The sequence below is a fragment of the Echeneis naucrates genome, chromosome 22 (genome assembly GCF_900963305.1).
Source record: "Echeneis naucrates chromosome 22, fEcheNa1.1, whole genome shotgun sequence".
NCBI classification, from domain to species: domain Eukaryota; kingdom Metazoa; phylum Chordata; class Actinopteri; order Carangiformes; family Echeneidae; genus Echeneis; species Echeneis naucrates.
Window position 1 is genome coordinate 12,283,920 of NC_042532.1, and position 25,621 is coordinate 12,309,540.

Below are 25,621 nucleotides of genomic sequence, written 5' to 3' on the forward strand. Positions count from 1 at the left end.
CTTCAAGTTTCCCCGCAGCGGAGGAGTTTTGGCGCAGGAGGCGACTCCGCTGCGCGCAGTAGGCGGCGTCAGCGCACGGATGGGAGGGCCGAGGAGGACTTTCCTGTGCTGGGTGTGTGAGGGCTGAGGGCAGCAGGGCCAGTCCCAAGCCTCAGTCATTTAAACCCTCACTTTCCTAAACATTTCCTAAACATTTCCTCTGCTCTGGCTGGGAAAATGATGTTATTCCACATCTGACAGAAAGTATATATGATGGATCAGCTTTCCCAGCTCTTCCCTGAAGGTAAAGGCTGTTTAAAATGAGGGAAGCAACTAAATCCTTGTTTAAACGTGTTTTCATCAGATGGCTGCACTGTGTAACCAGATGGAAATATTCAGGATGGCTTTTTCACATTAACTAGAATCAAGCCTGAAATATTATTGTATTATATATCAGATTAATAACTCTGTGAAGAAAACCAGTTTGAACCCCATGAGAAATTTAGAAAATAATTCAGTCATCTTCATGGCAGAACAGAGTAGGAGAAAGTTGCCCATCAGGAGCTGCTGCCTCTCCCCACAGGTGCTGGCCTCCCCGGATGCTGGTCGGTGTGACTCTGGCGCCATCCTCTGGTGCCGAGGCGGAACAGCAGCTCTCTAACTTGGAGGGTGGGGGCACGGAGGTTAAATATTTTATTGGTAAACTTTAAATATTTGATGCGGGTGATGTAAGCGACAGTGGCCACATGCGCAGCAGCTCTCAGCATCACAGCCCGTTTCTCTCTTTCCTGACCTCAAACGACCTTTTTCGGGAAAACTCCCAGTCTTTTGTCTCCTGCTTTCAGATCTTGGATGAAATTGCATTTTGCTGGACAGTCACTTGAACAGTGTGCACGGTCAAATACATTTTTTTTTTAAATCAATCTCTTTCTCTTTCTCTTTCAATCTGTTTTTAAATTTGGCTGCAAAAATTTAGGATGTTAGCAAATAAGAGGAAATAAATCATAATCTCACCACATTTTCAAAAAATCCACAAGTATTCCCGCAATATCATTCAAGTGTACGCAAAGTGATTCTCATTTCTGTCAAACCTCTGTGTGCTTTTGGTCATCTAATGGAAATCCATCATTTTAAATGAAAAAAAGAAAAAGTTAAGACACTTTTGTTTGCTGCCAATTGTTGCCACAGTGAGAAGCGAAGCTGAGGTTTCAGATCAGAGGCGAGGATGAGGATGCTGCGGCTCCAACAAGCGCGTCATCCGTGAGCCTCATCACTGGTTCCCACTTATCCACATTCAGTACAATAATTCAATCACGAGATCAGACCTGAGATGAACTTGTGTTACTGTCGGCACTTCTGGATACGCTTACCTTCGTTTTCCTCTTCAGCAGGTGACTTGTAAATCCAAATATTATGTCGGAGTCAACGAAGATTGTCCCCAAGTCTATGACGCCGGGGTCTGGTTTCCCAGCTGCGGAAGAGCCCGGTGAGTTTGGTAAAGCCATGTGGGCTGCAAGTGTAGCCTAGAAAATAATCCACCCCACAAACCTATCTGGCCTGTATATCCATCTAATGTATATCTCTTATTCCCTCCAAAAAGAGCCACAGGGTTGTTTAATCCGGACATCCAGTGGTTCACGCTGAGTGCTCGCACGTGTGCGTAAAATAAGCTCGGAGGTTTCCAGTGGTCCGAGAAGACAATGGAGCAATGCACTCCATCCGGCATGCAAAAAAGCTTTTACATCCACTGAGACACTTTTGGAGCCGTTCTGGGGAAAGTCATGGCTGATCTCTGAGCGCTGCTGCAGGTCTGAGAGTGAAGCAGCACCTTGTGCATCTGCTGCTCTCTGTGCTCCTGCCTCCCACTCCCCCACCTCTCCCTCCCTCGCTCTCCCATTTACTCAGTCACTCATCCTCTCTCTCTCTCTCTCTCTCTCCCTCTCTCTCTTTCTCTCTCCTGGTCCCCCTTGTCAGACAGTGATGACCTGCTCTTTCAGCCGATTTACTGGCGCATCATTGTCAGCCCCCACACATAGATGTAAAACACAATGACAATCCTGGAAATAACCCCTAACAACGGTTCCCTCTAATGTCCCCATAATATTCACGTGGAGACGAAGGCTACAGTGTGTCTCTGCACACCGTAATGACCTCATTATACTGCTTACTTTATAGGATTTCTTTCCCCTATACAAAAGTCTTAAAGGATGCATTGATAGCCCTCATTTTCCAAAAGGGAATATCAAAAATGAGGCCCTGGGTGTCTTGTTAACTTTGTGTGATGGTGAAGATGAGCTATAGAAACGTGCTTTTTTAATTAGAACTGATTTGATTTTGATTGATTTTAATAAACTTCATTGCACTTTATAGCAGAATAAACAAGATTTGCTTTGAAATACTGAGCTGACATGAAGTAAATGTCTCATGTGGCTCTGAGGGAACTTGATTGTTGAAGGTGTTGTGGCTCCACTGCTGCATAATGCAACTGCTGTCTAAAATTCACTGAGACCTCACGGGTGCTAACAGGCTTTAAATGAATAGCCTTCGCCTTATGCCACAGACTGAATGGCTGCCACCAGCAGGTTGTTGCAAATGATTCAGGGACACCATGAGGTTGATGTAATTATGCTGACGATGCAATGTTAATCGACAATATGAATATTGGTAAAACTGTGTTTCAGCGGGAAATAATCGTCTGAAACAGAATGCACAGAGCAGTTTGTCAGCTGAGTTTTAGATCATGGGTTTGAACCTGCTTTTCCTGGAGCTGAGCAGCTGTAGTGATGATGTCATCCACACGGAGCCGCTCGACAGGCTGCCAGCAGTGGGACAGTGTGATGGCACCCGTTGTGATTTTATTGAGAGGTAGACCAATTTTTAATGATTCACAGCTTGAAATGAATCCAATTGAAATGTGACAGCCAAAACAAGAACGGGTGAATTAGAGTTTATTTCAGCGGTGCTATTCCTTTGATTTGGTGTTGCACACCTTTAAATCTAAGAGACTCCAAAAAGAAAGCAGAAATGAGCAAAATCAAAGAAGCAGATGCTGAAATATCCTGACGTTTAGTCCTTAAGGATGGCTCAAGCTGCCAAACGCTAGCTCCTACATTTCCCATGCTGCAAGAGGGCAGGGTGCTTCATTAGTCCGTCCCCAGCCTCGTGAGTAAGCACATATTTCAAACTCTGTCAGCTTGTAACATATTTTCTGTTGTATTTCTAAATTTAACCTGATGGCATCACTGTGATCTCATTGGAATGAGCTTAATGTGTGAAATGGCCCTTTAACTGAACACACAGTGGAGGTTTTATAGGGTGGACCCTGTTGGTTCAGTGAACTGGTTTCCAGCAAATGGCTGCTAAAACATTTATTTGAACTCGGATTCAGGCTCAGGCGGACTAATCTAATCTGAAATTTAAAGTTGCAGGTAGGTCTGCTTGGAACAGAGAGGTTTGGGCATCTTATATTAAATTTTTCAGCAGGTCGGGGGGGGGGGGGTGTAAATAATAAACATGAATAAATTATTTTTGATCCCCACAAACACAAACGCAAAGTACAGCACTCATCTGCCCCCTCCCCCGACCTCAGTGGCGCAGACAGGAATAGACACAGACACACTTTTGGGAGGACGGGTGGAGGCAGGGGATTGTCAGTAGACTGATAATTACAATCCATAGTAAAGATGATTTACCACGTCCGTCACCCGGCTCTCCCCCGTGGAGGAGGTCCGGGTGATGGGTGTCCCCTCCGCCCGCTGATGAAATCCGGAGGACGGGATCCCCCTGGGAGCGCCTGCCGCTGCATCTGCTGCCCTTGCGCACGTACAGGGGGGATCGCTGTGGGCATCTCATTAATGCCTCTCCTATGTCTTATCCTGCCCGGGAGACCTCTGCAGCTTCTCCGGGCTTTGTGAGAAACGTTTAGCAAATATTGATAGTTCTTGGGGATGGAGGAGATCAAAGAAGGGAAAATGGAGAAGGGGGCTGTCTAAAAAAAAGAAAAGAAAAAGCAGAAGCGGAATAATCGGTGCACAGAGCCTCATGAATGATTTATGTAATATAAAGTAGCCTATTCCTTGGGAACAAGGCCTTTTGGCTCTTCTTGCTACAGTTGTGTCAGATTGTGAGTCTTTCAGTTGAGTTCCCGCATCAGACTAGTCCTTAAACCACATCTATCATTTGTATTTACTGCAGAATACAGAATAAAAGTAGAAGTAACCCACAAATCAGGTATGTGGGCCATGTATAATAATTTATCTATATTTACAAAAAAAAAAAGAGAGAGAGAGAGAGAGAGAGAGAGAGAGAGAGAGAGAAAAGTTCTCTCTTCTCTGGTTTGGATGTTTGATTTTCAGATTTTTAGCTCAGCAGCAAGTTTCAGGACTTTGGACAGCAACCAACCGTGCAGACTCCATCAGCCCAAACAGACTCAACAGAGACGAATGATTCTTTATTGACTTGTTTTAATCAGTACCTCTGAAGAATGGCATCAGAGAAACAGTGAAATAGGCAGTATTACCTCATCAGCAGGGCTGTTAAATGTTGTACGTGTGCCAGAAAAATGAAATTACTGAAGCCTGATGATTTTTACCGCCTCCCCACAGCTCCTGGACTGCAGTTGTCATCAGACACAAGGGGGCACAATGAGAGAAGGAGGAGAGACATTTGAAGGAAGCAGAGAAGCAAACAAAATCACAGAATGGATGTTAACTCATCGAAGCCAGGCCCTCTGAGATGTATGCTGATATAAAGATCCATTCAAATGCAGCGTCTTCCCAAGGTGGCAGCAATCGTCTGACTGGTCAAGTGGTCCTAAACATTTCACAATTTTCTCAGAGAACTGTTGAACTGTTGAGAACCACTTAATCAGAGAAACTACACAATCCTTGCAGTCTGTCGTTCACACCGTCGATTCCATGAACTGAAGAAAAACAGTGGCTGAGATTAGATTTGAAGCTCACCCGTTGTTCAGCAAACAAGTACAACCACACTACAGTTGCATGCAGGTCCTACAGAATAAATCCATAAAACCGGCAGAGGCATGAGCCACAAAGCTTTGCGTCCAAATGCTCACCTGCAGAAGGTGACTTCTTTCCTCTTGGTGCTGTTTTCCTTGGTTTCATCCCTGCTCAGACTGAGTAACTGCGTTGTTCCAGCTCTTATATACTGTTTTAGGGCTAGGCTCATACAAGTCTCTCATTCAGGTAGGAATGAAACTCATGCTGGTCCAACCGGACGAGCTGGGTTCCACCAGCAAGGAGCAGGAAGGGGCAGCCGCCCTCAAGACGTAGATAGCAAATACCAGCCACTGCAGTCACATGCACACGAGGAATTTAGTAATCTTGATCTTTGAGTATGTATCATTTCCAGTTAAAACTCTTATTTATCTCATTGTAAGATAATAGGAGCTTACACGTAATGGTGCCAGATAGGCTTAATGTATTTGTCCTAAAGGCCTGGTACAGTAACAGTGAATCAAATTACTATTCCAAACACATTTCTGTAGAAAACACACAGACAAACTCTGCACAATAACAGAAATGACCTCCAACAATTGACTAGACGTTCACTTATTCATACCAAAAACCATGCCAAATTGGAAAATGCTTGGGAGCCTTTACGCAGGAGCTCAACGTGTAGTTTCATGTGTGTTTCAAGGTTTGGGGAAACACAGCAGCAGGAAACAGGGTTTTAAATTGAGATTTATTTGTGAAATAAATTTATTCACCAGAGAAACACCATTGAATCCTTTTCACGCACATCCGTCTTTTTAATCCATCAATGACACAATAGCAGCACAGAAAATAACAGGATACATTTCAAGTCATTGTGATTAAGATGAATTTGGACTTTACAGTCACATGCAATTCAATTAAAGCTGAAAAACCTAACATGGATTGGGTCAAAGAGTAAATTTAACATCGTCAGGTGGCACCGTTTTATAGCATCCTCTCCTTGCAAAGATACAAAATGAGCCAAGTCATTTGTGATCATAGATGCAAAAAATAAAGACGACAGAATACACAATAGACAGAAACTGTGGTAGATTTCTTAGTATTTATTTGGCTCACAAACTGGATTTCACCTTTACATTTCAAAGGAGAGATATGCAACTCTTCCAGCTTGACAATCAGGTCAAGAAACAGGCTAGATGAGCGTGTAAAGTAACTGCAGGTTTTTTGCAATACCTGTTTGAGTACAAGCAAAATAACGTTTTGGCTTCATGGACAGAGGTCTATTTTAAACCAAGGCAGTTAAGTGCTACATTCCAGCTAGTAAAAACACAACCCTATTTGCCAGTATTGTAAATGATCCTATCCAGCATAAGACTATAAAAAAATAAGCATAAAAATACAATCTGTCAATGTACCCTGTACTTCCAGGTATGAATATATTGCCTTAAAATGACATAGCATTACTTTATATAGAGCCCTTAACCCTTTTTCTATAAAGAAAAAAAACAAAAAAAACAAAAAACATCATCCTTTATGAGTAATAGGGTGAAATTCACCCTCGATTTCCTGACTGGACTTCACAGTAACTGAGTAAGCAGTTCATATACACTACCAGTCACACTTTCTCATTCAAATGAATAGGAAAGTGTGTCCAAACCTTTGACTGGTAGTGTATGTTTTAAAAAAGCATTTGATTAAATCAGTATGACAACATGTTTTCTCATACAGAGACTACTGAATGAAAAATACATATACATACATCTAGTGTTGCCCTTTCTGTACACAGTGCAGTCTGAGAACAAAATGTGCTTTTCATGGGTTTGGAGGCAAAATCTATAAAAAGTTATGGCTTTAGAGAACATGCAAAAATAAGCATTGCGCACAATTAAAAGTGAAAGTATCTGTGAAATTCAACAGAGTAGAGAACCATCCTGAGTGAAGTGGACACAAGCAGAGGACACGTCCTGCCAAGCAAGGAAGCGTCGGCTCACAATCCCGATGGCTTGGCAGTGAACTCAATCACTTCGTTCTGCCACAGAAGCAAAAAGAGACAGGATCATGTTGAGAGGTGTTTCAGCACTCGTGCCTCTCAGTGCACACACACAGCACAACGCACAACACACAACGGTTTAGTCTAGAGGAAAACCAGCTGTACAAATGTGGCATTCAGAAGTTTTCTGGGCAGGCATTAATGGTGATCAGATTTTACTGGACATAGAGCTGATGAAAAATAAAAGACATCTGAAGGATGTCCAGTTCAAACTCAGAAAGTGATGGTTGCATGTCAGAAAACATTCCCTATTTTCTTTGCTCCATTGTTTGAAATGTATGGAAAAACAGGTTCATGTTTTCCTTGTGAATCCAAATGCAACATGGACAGAACAATACACTGCGATTATTCCACCTCTCCAAATAACGTCAGTGTAAGACTTACATGACAAAATTGTTGATTTCTTACCACAACGTGAAGCTGTGGCTTCCACAGCATGTAAATACTGTTCCATTTCTGCTGTCTCACAATGACTAAGTGATAAATTAAATTCTGGTAACTACGCCACATGGTTCGTGGCACAGAATGTTTCCAGACAGCAATGTCAGCAGTGTTTTAAGATAGGAATAATTTGAATGCATTGGACTGGACAGGATGTCTCAGGGCCCAGGGGAATTCATTACTACTAATGCAATGCAAGCAGAGATACACAACAACTTGCAAAATCCACATCTATGACTGGATCAAGCTGTTTACACATAGGAAGAAGAGAGCCAAAGCAGTCATGCTATAAAGGGATCTCATGCTCATGATAGGAAATATGAAAGTTGGAAGACACACACATTCACTACATCTCATTTACCTCATCATCATCATCATCATCATCATCATATTCATTCAATTCACCAATTACTATCTGAAATTAAACAAGACAAACATGTAATTGATATTAAATTAATCGAGATTAGAGAGAATTGTACCAATTGGAGTGTTGACAGCATGTGTATTAACTTGATATATTCTGAAATGTAAAGCGGCTGGGATGGAAAACAGTTACCTTGGGCTTTTTCATAAGTTGGACTACAAATTCCACTACTTCTTTTTTTCCAACAGCCTGGGCCTGTGGTTGGTGAGGAATTTAAAAGCAAAAGTTTTACTACAGAAATTTAAATGTGTTCTTAAAATATAATGTGCTGCTCAGAACGCACAACTTGAATCGCTGTCTGTCCGTCATAGCCTGGTGCATTCAGGTTTGCTCCAGCAAGGGTCCAGATTTCCAGGCCCTCTAAGTCCCCACTGGCTGCCAGGCTGACATAAAAGAAGTAATTGTTATTGCAGAAAAGGCTGTTTAACAGATCCTGCATTAGTAACACAATCAAAAAGACACTGAAGGACAAGTTGTGTGTAGATACTTCCAAAAAGAAGAGACCAACACATCAAGGGAAGAAATCAGTGACTTTCGTGACTTACAGTTGTTTGGGTGGCACATGCCATATGTTTTGAACCTTACGAAAGGAGTGTTTCTGAAACTCTTATGGTCTTGAAAACAATCTGGTGAGTGTCCCGGGGAGAAATTGTTGTATACTTGACGACATGAGAAATGCAGAACTGATCCAAAACTATGCTGTGAGGTAGCATTCCTAAAGTTTGAGTAACATTGGAACAACTGGTTATGCTTGTGTCAGCTATGTAGGATGGGTCACTGTGTAAGCCTGAGCAACTGAGAAACTGTGTGTGTGTGTGCAGTCACTTGAAGACACCCTTTTTATATGTCTCACCTGCACAGTTCTGTTCCTGCTTCCTCCAACTCTTCTCTGGAGAAATGGGCCCCAGTCTTTCTCAACAGCTTCACAACATCTTTGTGCCTATGTTAGTCAGGAGAAGATGTATGATGAAGAGATCTGAGTATTGCTGTATATTTCATTTCATTTCATAAATTCATAGAAAGAACTGTAAATAAGCTAAATTTGTTTGTTTGGTTTGTTTTTTTTTTTCCATGTCATTGATTCTGAACTTTTCAGCCTTACAACTTTGATTAACAGATTAAAGTGTGGTACTTGTTTCAGTTTGGCAAGTATGAACAAGTTGCTTATCATCCATAACGAACCACCCACACAGGAGTCACCTGTAGTGCCACTCACAATGAAAGGCCTCAAATTGCCCATCACAGAGCTGCTGAGTTTATAAATAGGAACTAAACTGAGGTCTGCGATAAATGTAAGTTAACCAAAAAGGTAATTTAATGCTTAATTGTCAAGAACTATGTTGAGCTGCCAACAAATTAACAATTAAAAAGGACTCATGACTGCCTCTAAAGAAGCCAGTATCTCTCATCTGTGAAAGTGGCAGCAGACTGGTATGACTGGTTCAGAAGACACTCCTCACATTTGTTCTTTTAACCATCTCTCTGCTCTCTGCCACTCCTTATATGGACATGAGGTTATAGTGCGTGACATGAGATGCCAACATCCAGGTGCCAACTCTAAATCTACACTATCAGTTCAAAGTGTGGACACATTTTCCTATTTATTTGAATGAGAAAGTATGTACATTTGTAAAGTTTAGAATCATTTCATTCAATACATTGAGGAAGGGCACAGTCAAGAGGAAGTGTAACGACAGGTGCTAGCGCTCGACTGCATCCTTCTATCAGGACAAAAGAAACAAGTCTGCACTTGCAGTACCAACCGTTAAATTAAAGACAACAGCCATTTGGCATGACACATACAACGTTTTCACCCTGAGGCTCAACATCGCACTAACAGAAAAATAACACCGCTTTTTCCCTGATGGACATTTAGAGCAATGTCGGTGAGTGGCACAAATTAAAAAATCTGCTGTGATAAAAATAAGCACTGTCTAAATTGTCAGATGACTATTAGCCTAATTTGTTTATAATTATTGCCTGGCCTCTAAACTCCATTATGAGTGGCTCCCCTGGTTTCAACCCCCCCCTGTCAGCTGCTGCTCCCTGCCTGTCATTTAAGCAGAGCCAGATTTCCTGCCCCTCAGCTCATTTAATGAAATCCCCTCAATCGCTGCTATTAGCAACATGTTTTCAAGACACACTTGGATCACTTTGAGGAATAACAATGGATGCTAATGGAAAAAAGGAGGGGGGGTTAAATGCCATGTTGACAGCTTTGTCACCTTAATAGTCTAAATAAAATCAAACACACATCAAACTTAATTTTTTTAATAAAGGCAAGGCTCACCTGAAGCTTACAGCATTGGATAGGGGTGTATCCCCATAGCGGTCTTTAGCATGAACTGTAGCTCCATGACTCAGCAGGTACTGCACCAGTTTAAGGTGGCCCTCGCAGGCAGCAATATGTAGCGGTGTCCGTCCATCGTAGTCACCCAAACAAAGGTTAGTGCCCTGCAACGAAGAAAAACGTGAAACCGTAAGTGTATTTCACCAAGTTAAAGGAGAGGCCTTAACAATTAACAAACTGTCAAAAGAATAATGGATTTACTCTACTATGAAGTGTTATCTGTGTATATTTCCTGTGGAATTCAACTGGATGATAAAGAAACCATCCCATATACACAGTCCTGCTGCTGTAAATAGTGATTGGACAACAAAACCAGTAGCTGACAACAAAAAGACAGAGGGAGTATGTAGATAAAGTTATGTAGAAGCAGGAGAAATAAATAAAATAAATAAAATTATGACTGCAGGTGTTAGTATGCCATCACCACAGTCCATTAAATTTTTAAGAACATGAGATGAAAACTTGACCTGTTTGGAAATGTAAACACCAACTGTGTACCTACAAACAAATCGTTATGACTGCTGGGACAACTCCACCTCGGCTGTGCACTGTGTGTTTTTAGAGAGGTACAAATATGGAGACCATGAGGCTTGACCCTACAAAACAAACACGATCAACGTAACCTGGGCCAAATGTTGCTGTATTGGCGTAACAGTACACAGCACCGGTCATGTTGTGCTCAGCAGGAAGACACATCTATTTATGTTGAGAATATAGGCTAGGAAACACCCCTTTGTGTGAAAGAAACCATAATAGTCAAGCTCCATGCATATATCCAAAAACTGGAGATGTGAAAGAGAATGCTTACCATTTCTTTTAGGGCTTCTAAAGCTTCTATGTCTCCAATCTTTGCAGCAGCACATGCCAGTGGAGGAGAGAGAGCATCGCGAATAGCTTCCAGCTCCTGGAAACAAGAAGGACTTCCATTAAAAAAGTGCTGCTTCTCTAATGACTAGACAGCTGAGACAGTTTCGTGGTTTGTCAGACACTAAGTTAAAATGAGAAGAAGTGGGCAGTGGCACCTCCTAATATCTATTTTGCAGCCAATATGTTAAATGCTGCTGCCCTCACCTCCTTGCAGCTGATGCTCAAAGTCTTGGCGATGACCTGAATAAAGCGGCTGTCACTCAGACACAGCTTGGCTCCCGCTAAGTCGGCGCTCATCTCACCGCGCAGATTCTGGCTCATCATCTAGACAGTGGAACGCACAAACACTTCTGTTTATTTTGCTGTTTCTCTGTGGATATTATATTGCTTTGCTTAGAAACGGCCCTGGGCTGTACAGAGAAGTGGTGACAATGTAGACATTAATATTTAAAAAAAAAGGCGCTAACCTTTTTCTTGACCTCCAAATCTAGATCCTTCTTGGCCAACACATAGGAGAGCTTTGACAGGGCAGCCTCTGGAGTCATGTCGCCTCCAGTTATTAGCCCTGCATCCATCAACACCTGAGAGGTCATGGGAATGGGTGAGTCTATAGTGATGGACCTTTTGATGGACCATTTAATAGACCTGTCTCCACTTTTGATACTGCAAATAACTCACAAACATACAACGGTCACGTTCGACCAAAAAAAATTGAAATGAACCACCTTGCCAGTGGCGTAAGATGTAGACACAGTCCCCCTTAGACACTGGGTGCAGTTGATGATGATGACGCCAGAGTCAGTAGCCTTCCTCAACTCCTCCAACAGGTCAGGGCGGTTATCGGGGGCATTTCCGCTGCCATAGCTCTCAAGCACAACACCCTCCATGGGCGGCTGCAGGAAAGCCCTCACCTGAACAAATACGACCACAGTTTCACATAATAAAACGCCCACAATTAATGGCTAACTCAACTGGCTGCTCAACTGTGCAGAAACAAATTGAGGAATTAGTATTCCATGTTATTTTTCCTGCAGCCCCTTTCATTTCACTCCAATGCATGGAACCATTCACTCTCCTAAAAACCCATCTGGTGCCATATACGCAACCAGTATCTCAGTCACTGGTTGGCTGGCAGAGGAAGGCACTATACCACATCATTAGCCATGGTGTCTGACTGGAATGGCAGATGACTGAAATGGCAGGGAGGAGAGCAATTAATCTGAAGGTGTTAGTAGGCATAAAGTCACTTGGCAAGACCATGGTAGTTACCATAAAACGTGAGGGGAAGGTGACATTAAAAGTGCCAAGTTCAGTCAGTATTTTTTGATGCGATAAGCAGTTTGACAAGAAATGTTTGACGCAGATTACCAATGAAGCTCTCATGCAGCAAAGACAGTCGGCACACGAGAGTCTAGTGCCCAATCAAAACATGTGCCTCATAAATGCAGTTAAAGTCTGTAAGGAAGTCTTGATGGCCGGGCTGGGCAGTGGGAGCAGATTGAGACAGTAAAGTCACTCTCCCAGCAGCCTCTGCTGGGGGAGGTGCAGCTAAACGTTACAGTATCTGTGACAGTCCTCCCTCTTTACTGGGTGATTGGTCATGCCCAATAACTCCCTCATCTTTCTCTGGGCTTGGATGGCAGTTTACATGGCTTGGAAAGTAATGGAAGATGGTTAATAGCACAAATAAATTAAAGTTAAACTATATTTTATAGCAGTTTTGTGCAGTCTGTTGTCTTTGAAAAACATATATATAATTACTCTTAAACACTCATGCAGAGGAAATCTACCTCATTATCACATTTGTGGCTAAAATATTCGCACAATGATAAGTTTTACTTTAAAACTTGGTCGTCTGCCTCAGTCTATTGTGGTGCTGATTTGAATCAATCAAAAAAAAAAAAAAAGAGATAAATGACAAATTATACTGTATTGAGCATTTTGTTTAAATTGACTTTGTTTGTGCAGATTCCTTGGTGCCAGTTACCTACTAATTTGTAACCTCTGGACATGTGAGGACTACAATGATACAGTCATAATACAAATATGTGTGCCTCAGCTCACAGGCTTTTCAAAAGGATTTCAAAGAGCAACTTACAGTAGCAGCAGTTATTCCTGGGAACAGCCTGAGCAGGCCTACGTTCCGGTTCAGCTCTGTGCTAACTTGAAATTTTGCTGTGGTGTTTGCTCTCCAAACCGTGTCCCAGTTGACTATGGAGAAGGTTGGAAAAAATTGGTTACTTTCTTTGTTTATTTGGGACACAAACACACGCTTGCCAAACAACTGGCTTACTTGCAATATCCACTTCAGCAGTAGCAAGAGGAGCCAAGTTAGGCGAGGAGAATGCATTGAAACTCCCAGCATCCACCTTGGTCACACGATTTCCTCTGTAGAGTTTGTTGTAGAAATAGAGACACACCTGAACAGAGAAATATACATTTACCTTAAGGCATCTCAACAAATAACATGGAAGCTTGTCCGCATAAATCCCAGGACCTGTCTCTAAAGCATATATCAGTTTATCATTAGCGCTCTTCCTCATTACAGTAAAAACCCCTTACATAGAAAAGAGTGTACTTCAGTAGTGCATAGTGAGATTAGACATACTGCAGATAAAACTTATCAGTGTTCTTCCTGTCCTGATAATTGTTTTGTAGTATTGCGAAAGACATCTTACTAACGATAGAAAGTATTCTCATCAGATAAGTTGTATATGAGAGCTTCTGTTGCCGTTTGCATGCCTCAAGTGTTCACACTTGTCTTTGTATATTGGGTTGTATTTTCTAAACTGGCTTACAAATATATAACTTTGTAATAAAGCATTTAAACTTTTCCTTTATTATTTATGTTAGGATTCAGCCACAAGTCATTCATCAACATGAAACGCAAATTTGTGGCCATATTAAGGGGAAGGTCTTAAAAATAATGCTACTACAAATAATTTGATTTTTGCTGTTGCCCATTCCCAAATGTATCAATTCTTAATTTTTGACGGATAATTTAGATTCATTCAGCCGATAACTTAATGCCGCATGCATAAGCATTTAAGTGACATCTCTCTATTTCCTCACCTCAGGAATGACATACTGACCAGCGATCATCAGCGCCCCCAGCAGGTTACCTCTGCCATCATTCCTCATTTCATAAATGGGCACCTACGGACAGAAAGCGTCTGATCTTTAGAGGAAAGCATAAGCTTAAAATACTGCTTATTAGTCTCCACAGCTTTTACCTGTGCGCCTGTGAGAATGACTGGTTTTCCCAAGTGTTCACACATGAAGGACAGGGCAGAGGCTGTATAGGCCATAGTGTCTGTGCCATGAAGGATCACAAAACCATCGTAGTTCTCATAGTTTTTCTGGAGTCAGAAACAACAAAAAATGTAAATGTTTATTTTGAAATCAATTCAGTCAAACGTCTTTCAATGAAATAAATCGAGCACCAATACCTCGATGTCCTTTCCAATTCTGCCCCAGTCATCTGTGGTCATATTGGATGAATCCAGCAAAGGGTTGTACTCTAAGATAGTGTAGACTATCCTCTTCCTGTCTTTACTCACCCTGGAAGAAAGAGAAGTTTATACATTTATATTTTCAATAGTCTACAAATGTTCAGTCATCAATTTATAAAAATTACACATGGAGAGAACAATCAGTCCATAAGAAATCAGTAATTTTAGTCATTAGTTTCGTTCAACAACACATAAAGGACACATGGTTAAATGAGTGATCATTAGCTCTGCTGTGAAAAATGGTTATGTGTATTCATGGTGCTCATTTAACAATGTTGGCTCAGGTTAGGCTTAAATTTGAGTGAGTTTAAAGAAAGATAGGGAAATGCTAAAAACTGAGCGGATTTTATGAAGCGACACAAAATCTATTTAGCCAAGCCGTCTGTCTCAGCAGCAGGGTGCCAAAACCTGTTTCAGACACAGAGAGACAAACTTGGAAGTGTATAAGGGAGGGGCATGGTAAGCATACTGTTAGCAAGAGAAGCACTTTGAATGTAGGCACTTTTATTTTCCACAACAAAGTGTGAATGTTTTGCTTTATATTTGTGTACTGAAAGTTAAGTCAAGTAGTCAAAGCTGAGGGATATGAGGCTGCTTATGTGAAACAAGTTTATTATTTGGCAAGTCACTTCAAGTTGGTTGAAACTTGTTTTTCTCTTCCTTTTTAGTCACAAGGGAGGGAGCCCTCCTATTTCTGTCACCTCTACGTGCCATTTCACCAGCACAGCCCCTTTATTGTCACTCTGTAAAAAGCTGCATGACTACGTGAAGAGCCATGGAAAGATTTTATTTTAATCTCCTTTTTAAAGAAACAAGGTGGGACGTCCCCCACATTACCGTAGGGCAGCCTCATAACATGGAGATTTGTGCTGAATGGAACAGCAGGGGGAAGTGCAGGCGAGCCCCAGTCCCCCCAAATGGGGGTTCAACAGACACTCTTCTAATTAGCCTTAAGTCCGCACACGACCCCAGAACATATGTTGCTGATAATCTCAAAGCCAAAGTGCCACAAAAAAATATTATTCAAATCACCATTTATCTACCCTAAGGTGTAGGAAGACTAAATATTTGCATACCCATGCTAAGAATCCTCATAGCTTAATGAATATACAAGTGTATACGTGTGTGAGTGAGTGTTTGGGAGAGGGAGGGAGGGAGAGGGAGATGGGGGGCTTAAGATGTTGAAAAAGACGAGTGGAGGCAGGGTGCAAATGGCCTAGTGGTGCTGCCTCTTAATATCACATGAATAAAGCTTTTCAATAAATCAATAAACTAATTCCCTCAGGAATAACAGTTCAACGTAGGCAAGGCAACTGCATGCTATCAACAGTATGCCCAATAGACTTGCATATGAGACTTTCAGTTAACACTGTATAAACTCAAGGAAGAGCTAATATTGATTCATGCACACATATTCATATAAAAATATGAATATTAGATTTGCAAAGATTAAACATTAGACAGCATAAAATGTTGATGTTTAAAACATATTTACCAAGCACCAAAACAAAAGTGAGCTGAAGATGTGGACGGGTGTGAGGTTGAGGGTAGTCGAACTAAACAGGCCTCAGAATGTATTTTTGAAAACCTAACAAAGAGATTATAAACTTCTCACGTGACTTCAACTTATAGAAAATTAAAAACCTGCCAGTCAGCTCACGTCTGCTGCATGACTTCCTTATCTTTACCATACATCCCACTCCACCCTGCTGCTCCACTGCCTGTCACAGCAGCAGCTAAAATGGGGTATGGAAATTTGTGAGCAGGCATACGGTCGATGCAACCCCACTATCACTAATGACGACCCTACAGAGTGTTGATCAGCTGGGGGCCAGAGCACATGGGGCTCTAATTTCACTGCTCCAAAGCACATGCACCAGACAACTACAAAGATTCTCGCAGCAGTACACAACCCTGTGCTCCTTCCTGGTATTTTCTCCCATTGCCAAAAGCCGTCAGCATGCATTTTGCATCGGACAAGAACACCCCAACATATGGCCTGAAGCACAGTGTAGGCAACACTCAAGCACAGTGTAGACACACACGATGCTACCAGTACTACAGCACCCGTGAAACTGGTGCTCAGGATGGGATGTTGGCTTCCTGTTAAAGCAACAAAAACAGTTTAGTCATTCAAAACGTTATTATTTTTAACTAAAAGTCTGTGCAACTTAGCAGTTCTGATCACCTTTCTTTGCAATTTCTCCTTTTTCAGAGCTAGATGTTTTTCAGCAATAGATCTTCCATTTATGACAATCATAACACTAACTTATTCTCTTATCTTATATTCTCAGAGATAAGTTGCAATGTTTATCAGATCAACTGTAAAAGCTATACTGCCAAATTGCCTTTCAAAAAAAGCCTGACAAGCATATTTATGGTTTTGATTTCCGTTACAATGGTCTGTGTATATCGATACAAATGTGAGTAAACTATTCTAAAACACAGGATTACAATGTCAATTTGCATACGAGTTTAGGAAGCAGGACAAACGTTACAGTAGTTCTTTAAAATGTCGATGAGAAGGGTAGGGAAATTGGATGCACTTACGGCAGAACAAGGGTGTTCTCAGATCCATAATAGTCATACAGGCAGGACTGCTGGGCATATGTCTCATCGTGGAGAATGGGCAGTTTGCGCAGGCTCTGTACAAATGCATTGGCTTTTGGTGCAAGCACTGTGGGTTAGACAAAAAGAGTAAAAGGTTATGGAAATATCTAGATACTTGTTCTCTGTTTGATTACTGTGAGTTGGTGATGACTTAGGAGAAGGCTACAAGAGATTGACCAAGACACCACACACACACACACATCAGTCTCATACTGAACCCTAGTGGCAAATGTAAGAAATGGCATTGGCCCAGGTCCAAAATAAATTAAATCATAGCTTCAAGTGAATAATCTTATTAGTATATACAACATGTTTGTTCATTTAGATAATGAACTAATGACTTCATTTCTACAATAAAAAGTGAAAAACTGAGCACAGCAGCCACAGCAGAGAAGCTGTGGATGTGTGCTTTCTCTGATCTTTCAGCAGAAATTATGGAATACTTTATAAAGTGATAACTCATGGCAGATGACATCCAAATTTACATAAACCCTGCAGACATTAAGAGAGTTACTTCCAAATATGGGATGGAACGTGCTCGTCCAATCTTTTCCCCAGAGCACACAATGTAAACACAAAGTCAGCTTATACCAAAGGTCCGAAGTACTGTGACAGCACAGGTGGGGTTCTGTAAATATCCAACTTCATGAAATGCAGTTACTGAAATATATCTCTCTGAAGTACTGATGCATCCTAGAGCTGTTGAAGATGTCACAATTGGTTTGCAAATTTATAGGAGACCCTCATTGGCACATTGTAGGATGCTCAGTAACATGTGCCAGTCCATTTGAATCTGCACAGAAGAGAGCTTACACAAACTATCATTTTATTTTACAGCAATTTAAAGTAAAGCAAAGTAAATGTCGCCTGAGTTATATTCTGGACTGGTCTCCAAAACACGTGCCAGATGCTGATCAGTACTTCCTGTCAACATCTGGTTATTCATTGAGAGACTGTGATGTTGGTCCATCATGATGGGCGCTGGTGCAGCTTTCCCGCCTGTGATTGGCTATCACCTGTGGAGGTAGTATTTATTACCATTAAGGCTAATTGTGCTGGCTCTGATCATCACTGATATGTATGAACCATACCTGTTATCTCAAAACACCGGGATGACAGGCTGGTAGCAGCTTGCTGACTGTTTGGTAGGTAAAGTCTTAGCGGGACTATTTTGGGATGTGCTCACATGTTGTTTACGCCAAGCCGCACGCTCAAAGCAACACGAGGCAACACCATCCACCCAGCCTGCTAACAGCATGGCAGCCCCCGGGACACACCGGACACACATCATCCCCAAGCCCCGCGGTCCGCCCCGGTTACCGTTATCGTGGATCGTCATGCCGATGGTCCCTCCGGTGTTGATGACCAGGACTCTTGCCTCGGCCGAGTGCAGAGACAACGACTCCAGGGACTCGAACGAGTTACGGCTCGACAACTTTCTCCTCCGCCACGGCTGCAGCGGAGCCCCTCGCGTTGGGGAAATGTCATTCCCTTCTAGCAGGTCTAATTCGGGCTGTGTCAGAGCCCGGGCGAGGGGCGTTATGTTGTTGAAGCTGGAGTCCGCCATGATGGCTCTGAAGTCAGATGCTCTGTGCTGCTATCCCTTTAATGGCGCGTATCCAGAAGTCCCCTCCCCTGGTTGTCTTCAGCTGCTCTCCCTCTGGCCTCTTAAATACAGGAAAGCGGCGTCCTCCATCGTCGTGTCGGACAGTGGACACAGGGTGGGACCATCGCTGGATTATGTTTAGGTTCCGTTAAACGTGCTGGACTCCGTTTCATCCCCTGTTGGTTAATCCGCCACAGTCTCCGCTCTGACGTCACCATACTGGGCGTGGCCTCGGTGAGGCTGTCTGATCCGCATCTTTATAGATTCCCCCTGAATGAAAACTTGTAAATAAATACATACATAGATAACATTTACGATGTAGGAAGGCACCAGTATCAGACAATATGACACAGTTTATCCAAAGGTATGTTGGTGCCTTTACCTCTTTGCTTTCCATTAGTTAACGGATTTTTTTTATCTTACTTTTTCTTTTTTGCCATAACAGGGTATTGACGTTTACAAATTGAACTATTGAATTATTCCAAGTGTAGTATCAATTTAAAATGTCCAAATAATATATAAAATGTAATTATAGCATCCATCCATCCATCCTTATCCGGAGTGTGGTCGAGGGGGTAATAACAACAGCAGGAAAGAAAGTTACAACAGAAAGAAGAGTTTAACTTATCACTTGGTATCCACACAGCAGCGTGTGTTTGTATGTATGCTCACATCTATGAAACGCATTAGACATTTTTGTCTCCGGATTTTATTGATAACAGTGATGAAGAAGAGTCAGTGTCATTACACTCATTTCCTGACACCAAACACATGCACACACACACACACACATAAAGTGGAATGAAAACCTTTCAGAAAAATGGTTTTAATTACTTCAGTACAGCAAAAGATGCATTGTCATCCATTAGTATAGTAAAAGCTTCTGTTTCTTCATTCGAAAATGGCATTGTGTTTCTCATCATGTCATTCAGGATCCATTTACTCTTATCACCTTAATTTATCAACATCCTCCAATTTTTGAAAGGAAATAAATAAATTTTTTTGATCACAGCCGTAACTTTCATGGAGGACGACTGTGGCTGTGTGTGTGCATACTCCTTTGTGTGAGCACCTTTGTGAACACCAATATTTTGGATAAAGGGAGGACTCATTGCTGGTCTTCACTTTTCAAGCCTCAGGTCAGCAGAGTGATATTTACAATTCGACTGACATAGGAATTCAAGCTGAATTATGGGACAATTGTACTTTAGGTACCCAAGGTTTTCTGGCAGCAAAACCGCTGACAACTCACACTTCGACTTTCTCTCTACAAAACATGTTTACACCCACAGTGTGAATTATATCAGTATATAAATTTTTTTTCTCCAAGGCCGAATTGGACCCAGTATAGCACAAACATTTGCTTAGGTGAACTGAGGTGGTACAGTTCTGCAATATACTAATACTAATGCAATTTCTTCTCCCTCTGGGCAAATCTGGGCTTTTGCTCATGACTGAGCACCAATGTTTTTGCCAAGCCAACACTGGAAGTGGCAGTGAAAGCTATCATGTCATACCAGCCACAGTTGTGAAAAATTCAACAGGCAAGTATGTTAAAATAATGTCAATCACTATTGTGGTCAAAATAACACACATATGAATGAACAAAGTTTAAATATAGCTGACACATGACTTTGACAGTGACTCCCTAAAGTGTATGTATTTTGTCCTAGTTGAATAATTACACATACAAAAAAAGCTATAGTGAAATGTTTAAGTCTAAAAGAAGAATAAAAGAAGTCTGTTGGTCTAGTTGTTGGTCTATGGTATAAGGTCTAATGGTAAAGCAACTTGTCATACACCTATCAAGTTTCAATCTCCAGTCACAGTCTAAATATAAGTGGATCCTGGAAGTCAAAGCGCCTGTTTGCAGTGTGTTAGGATTTTGTGGACAAAATCAACAAACAGTCAGTTCTCAGTCATGGTTTCTGTACACTTTCCTCGAAATATGAGCATGCTAAAAAGTAGAAAAGTGGGAAAGGATTTGCTGCACATTTGGACAAAGTAATTGCGAATATTAACATTGATATTGATACTGATACCCCTCAAAGACTAGAGACTATACCAGACCCCTCCCCCCCATCCAAATTGTGCATAGTGTGAGTGATGGACTGGGCTACAGCACAGCAAAGCGGTAGATGGATGGATTATTTGATAACACGTGGACTGTCTTGGTCTGGTCTAGAGAGACTAGAGACTAGTCTTGTAGGGCATCTTTAACTAAAGATATTTTTAAGCTATAAACATGTCTGTAGCAGAATTGCATCAGTGTATTGTATAATGACAGTAAAGCTGCTTTCCTGAGGTATTTTTTTAATACTTTTACTGAAGTAATTTTTTAAGCAAATACCTTTGTAATTTTACTTAAGTAATATTTTGACTAGGCTAATTTTACTTGTACTGGAGTAATATTTCACAAGGAGTATCTGTACTCACTCACTCCACCTATTCGTTAGGCCTGGGGCATGTACCAATAAATACAAAGTAAATATGGATTTGTCTATTGGTAGCAAACCTTAAAGTCATAACAAACCTGATATCTTTTAATAAATGTAAACTATGATATAAAAGTTTGATATTTTGACGAACCACTGTGTGTCTTTTGTTTCCTGCTTCATGCTTTACACACATGACTTGGAGAAGGGAAACATAAACTGAAGTCTGATTCATTGTTAAACCTCGAGTCAGTTAAATTTTAAACTTTTTCCAGTCAAAGTAACAAGTGAATGAAATGTCTCACAAAATGGTCATGCATGACCAAAGAAGTTTATGTAACATATGGCATCCATATTTAAAACAATAATAATAAAGCGAAATGTGCAGAGACTTTTCAAATGTTGAGGCTCAGTACTCAGGATCATTATGACCATGTCATGTTAAATGTTTAACTTGCAACAGTTTTGAATAATACAAAAGTAAATACATGTGGATTTTTTTTTTTTTTTTTTTTTTCGATTTTAATTTCTTGAACTTTTGATAGTTAAATAGCATAGCTGGTTATTGACTGCCATTACAGTTTATTTTAGCTGGTTGAATGAGTTGAATATCATTCAACACACCTATCTGTCATTCTATGCCAAAGAGCCGAAGGGTTTGAATCGAGTGAAGAGTGTGACAACCACCCAGTAAAAATTCAGTTTACGTTACCAAGCCTGTGTGCTGCTGTATTCAGTGTGCGGGAGTCACACACTTTAAGTGATTGGACAATTTACATTTAAAATATATTTTTTACAGTGACAGTTTTAATTCAACTGCGTTTCACTGTACAATCTTGTGTGTTATTCTACATTTCGCTAAAATTAACCAATTGTTATACCCACTTCCCACTGAAAGAATAAGGGCACCCTTTGGACTTCAGGCCATCAGAATGGATAAGGCCTCAGTCCAGAGGGGAGGGAGGTGCAGATGATGGACAAGTGCTGCTTTTTTCACCTATATAGGGTGGTTTCTTTTTGTGTTGTGTCTTTCCATTCACTGTTCATGCCATTTTGCATTTTGCTCTACATCTTCTTTACACGTTGAGGATTTATGTCTTTATATCTCATAGTTTACATATTGTGTGAATGATGTATATGTGAGCAACAGATTGTTGAATTTCCCCAGGAATAAATAATATGTATATTTAACGTTGTTGAAATAGGTTCAAACTAAACTAAATATGGGTTTAGATCATACCAGATCATAACAGACATTTGTCAAGTCAAACAAAGAAATGCATGGGAATCAACCTGGACCTAACTCCGTTAACCTGCACCTTCCACAAGGGGGGGATGGCACTCTTTTTATTCAGAGTCATCAGCCTGTATCAATGAGAATATGATACTGAAATATTATTCATGCGAAGCATTTTTATTGACACAAAAATAAATATTTCCGCGTTTTATGTTGTCCAAAGGCTGGTATTGAAATCAGAGTGAAAGCTAAGGTAATAAAGCAAAGCGCTACTTTTTAATATGACTTGCAGTTTTGTGCAATGTTAACTCAAAACTAGATCCATGCTGTAAACTCAAAATAGGGCGTATTTTGGTGTGACTTTGTGCGTTTCTTAGTTTTGCCAGATGAGTTGAATATGCCCCAGACAGAGAGCGGGGCTCGGCGGCGGCGGCTGAATGAAGCAGACGGGAGGAAGTGGCGGTTGATGCAGCTCCACACCTTTCCGGTGTAGCAGCACTGCGACCAGCTCGACTTGAAGGAGAAAGACGGGAGCTGGGTGTATATGTCCTGACAGGAGGGGGAAGATAGGAGGTAAATCACCTGTATTTACATCAAGTGTTCACCTCAAATAGAAGCGAGCCGGACATTTTGTCACTGCCGTTTGTATTTGCCTTTTCTATCCAGATATGGTTAGATTGAAACACCTAGCCACCATTAGCTAGGCAGCCTCAGACTAGCTTGCTAGGCAACCAGCTAGCTCATGTTAGCCCCGCTAGCCGCCTGTAGCAGCCATGAGCGGCAGATCGCTAATTTGGCATGCCTGACCCTCCTTTCAAATCTCTTTTCAGGGGGACAAGTGGTGAAGTTTCACGAGTGGATACGTGAGTTGCTGAGTCACCGAGGGGTGTTTTTGTCTCTTTTTTTTTCCTACCCCGAAGTGGCCTCATTCCAGCCCGGTGAAGGTACCCGGCGGGACGCTTGATGGAATAGGCGCAGAAAGCGGCTTTTCTTGCTCCGGTAGCGGCGGAGAGAACAAGGGCGCACCCGGTGAGGAGACGCCGCCAGACACAAGCACCAGGAGGGATCCACATGTACCGCAGCGTTTCCGGGGCCTGAAATACTCCCTGTGTCTGATCTCTGCGGTTTAAAGTCGCCACGGCCTGTGTTAGTTAGGCAGCTGTGTGTTGATTTGGGCTACACGATGCACACCAGACAACAGTTGCTGCCAAGTGCTTAGTATGACCATGCCATGTTGTGTATTGGGCCTTTGAACATTGTGATACCGTGAACATAAATGTTCCTGCACTTCACAGGATCCTGACACATAGACACTCAAAGAGAAAAAAAAACCCTCTTACTGTTAGGTTTTGACATGAGTGTGCATTTTTGACTTCTTTTTTTTTTCCTGTCCAAAAGCTCCAAATTGAGTCATGTTTTCACAAGCAAGATCCATAATCAAACTGAAACCAGAGTGAATAATCGGCAGCGCGGTACCAGACATTTTTTTAGGAGCTAAGTATTTATGCACCAGAGTTCAAAATGGGGAAAATGCTCTCAAAGATATTTGGCAACAAGGAAATGAGAATACTGATGCTCGGACTTGATGCTGCTGGAAAGACAACAATCCTTTACAAACTGAAACTCGGTCAGTCTGTCACCACAATCCCCACAGTCGGCTTCAATGTGGAGACTGTCACCTACAAAAACGTCAAGTTCAACGTCTGGGATGTTGGAGGGCAGGACAAGATCCGTCCTCTGTGGCGACACTACTACACGGGCACCCAAGGGTTAATTTTCGTGGTGGATTGCGCGGACAGGGATCGCATCGACGAGGCAAGGCAGGAACTTCACCGCATCATTAACGACCGGGAGATGAGGGATGCCATCATCTTGATATTCGCCAATAAGCAAGACCTTCCGGATGCCATGAAGCCACATGAAATCCAAGAGAAGCTCGGATTGACCCGCATCAGAGATAGGAATTGGTATGTTCAGCCCTCCTGTGCGACTACAGGTGATGGACTGTATGAGGGCTTAACATGGCTAACCTCAAATTACAAATCTTAATGATTGAGTGCTGACTGTTTTAGGTCAAAATTATAATAACGTTGCAAGTAACAAATAACTTTTCAAAATGAGTATGGTTCAGAAAAAAAAGTTGATTATTTCCCCTTTATTTTTAATACTACCTTTATCCCATGACTAATTTATCTTTAACTGGGGTTTCTGGCTTCAAGTTTGCTTGTACTCTGTAGCAGGCCTATGTCACGTTCATTATTTTGGGGCTTGCTTGAGGAACATTGAATTATTTGGTCCAAATATTAACGCCACAGAGTTCACCGCCTTTGCCTATTCTTTTTCCTGTTTTATATGATTTTTCTAATGAAGCTAAAGTTTTTATCTTCATTCTCAAACTACAGCTTGTTCCAAGGTTTTTGGTCACTGTTGCTTTGAACTTGGATCTTACTCTTTTTCTTCTAAGGTGGGATCTTTAATGTCATGTAGTCTACTTGGAAGGACTTTGACATGTGTTTTAACACAGTACTGTGATGACAAGTATTTCTTCTTAATGGTATTGACTTCAGCAAAGAAAAAAACAAAAAAAGAAAAGAAAATCACCATTGCTTATGTTTCATCGTCATCAGTCTTGGCACCAGAGAAAAGGACTTCTGACTCGTTTTTGTTACCACTTGCAGTCCCCTTATGTGGGATACATAGTTGATTCATTGACCTTTTGTGTCATGTCTTGGTACCTAACTGTGCTGAATATTCAACAAATGGGCCTCCATTAACACTTGCTTGTTGGGATGCATCTTTAATTTTGGGTAACTCATAGTCAACTCAAGTCTTTCCAAAGGAATGTCATTCAGCTCTGAGCTCTTGATCTGATACCACAGTTGAATAGTCTCAGTATTGGGACATTATATGATAGCCTATATCTGTAGCATGAGTACGAAAGTACAGTAACCCTACATCAGAGTCCATCTGTTGTGCAGTCAGAGGGAGCTGTTTACTGGTGAAATGTTCAAAGACACCTTGTGGTGCAGCTCTTACTCCTATTTTGACTGGGGGAACCATGTACAGACCAATGTCATTGTAATGTCTTATTAAAAAAGTGATTTTAAATCTATGATGTCTCTGTTTCTTCAAGGACTCAAAGGTAGTTTTCATAG

General features: G+C 41.5%; 2 protein-coding genes across 4 annotated transcripts; one reads left to right on the plus strand and one right to left on the minus strand.

Annotated features, from left to right (window-relative positions):
* Positions 1-5,723: 5,723 nt before the first annotated feature.
* On the minus strand, positions 5,724-18,982 carry aspg (asparaginase homolog (S. cerevisiae)). Of its 3 annotated transcripts, XM_029494424.1 has the most exons (18): positions 18,509-18,982; positions 17,129-17,255; positions 16,646-16,681; positions 14,516-14,627; positions 14,300-14,425; positions 14,139-14,222; positions 13,360-13,486; positions 13,165-13,277; positions 11,792-11,977; positions 11,534-11,647; positions 11,271-11,390; positions 11,008-11,103; positions 10,140-10,303; positions 8,703-8,789; positions 8,133-8,232; positions 7,982-8,044; positions 7,787-7,840; positions 5,724-6,963 (listed from the first exon to the last, which is right to left on the minus strand). In XM_029494424.1, exons 1-18 carry the CDS (start codon positions 18,753-18,755, stop codon positions 6,922-6,924), a joined length of 1,998 nt encoding a protein of 665 aa, XP_029350284.1. In that variant the 5' UTR covers positions 18,756-18,982; the 3' UTR covers positions 5,724-6,921. The 3 variants fall into 3 exon arrangements, with proteins under 3 accessions (XP_029350284.1, XP_029350286.1, XP_029350285.1); XM_029494426.1 differs by lacking the exon at positions 7,787-7,840; XM_029494425.1 differs by lacking the exon at positions 16,646-16,681 and having other exon boundaries at positions 18,509-18,755.
* Positions 18,983-22,906: 3,924 nt separating this feature from the next.
* Positions 22,907-25,572, plus strand: arf6b (ADP-ribosylation factor 6b). Its single transcript, XM_029494040.1, has 2 exons — positions 22,907-23,039; positions 23,297-25,572. Exon 2 carries the CDS (start codon positions 23,988-23,990, stop codon positions 24,513-24,515), a length of 528 nt encoding a protein of 175 aa, XP_029349900.1. The 5' UTR covers positions 22,907-23,039; positions 23,297-23,987; the 3' UTR covers positions 24,516-25,572.
* Positions 25,573-25,621: the final 49 nt, after the last annotated feature.

Excerpts from the sequence above, each read along its gene's own strand:
- aspg (XM_029494424.1), bottom strand. The coding sequence starts at position 18,755 with ATGGCGGACTCCAGCTTCAACAACATAACGCCCCTCGCCCGGGCTCTG. Across the intron at positions 17,256-18,508 it reads CATGACGATCCACGATAACG|TGCTTGCACCAAAAGCCAAT; the intron begins GTAACCGGGGCG and ends TCTAACCCACAG. Across the intron at positions 13,278-13,359 it reads TGCTGAAGTGGATATTGCAA|TCAACTGGGACACGGTTTGG; the intron begins GTAAGCCAGTTG and ends CCTTCTCCATAG.
- arf6b (XM_029494040.1), top strand. The coding sequence starts at position 23,988 with ATGGGGAAAATGCTCTCAAAGATATTTGGCAACAAGGAAATGAGAATA.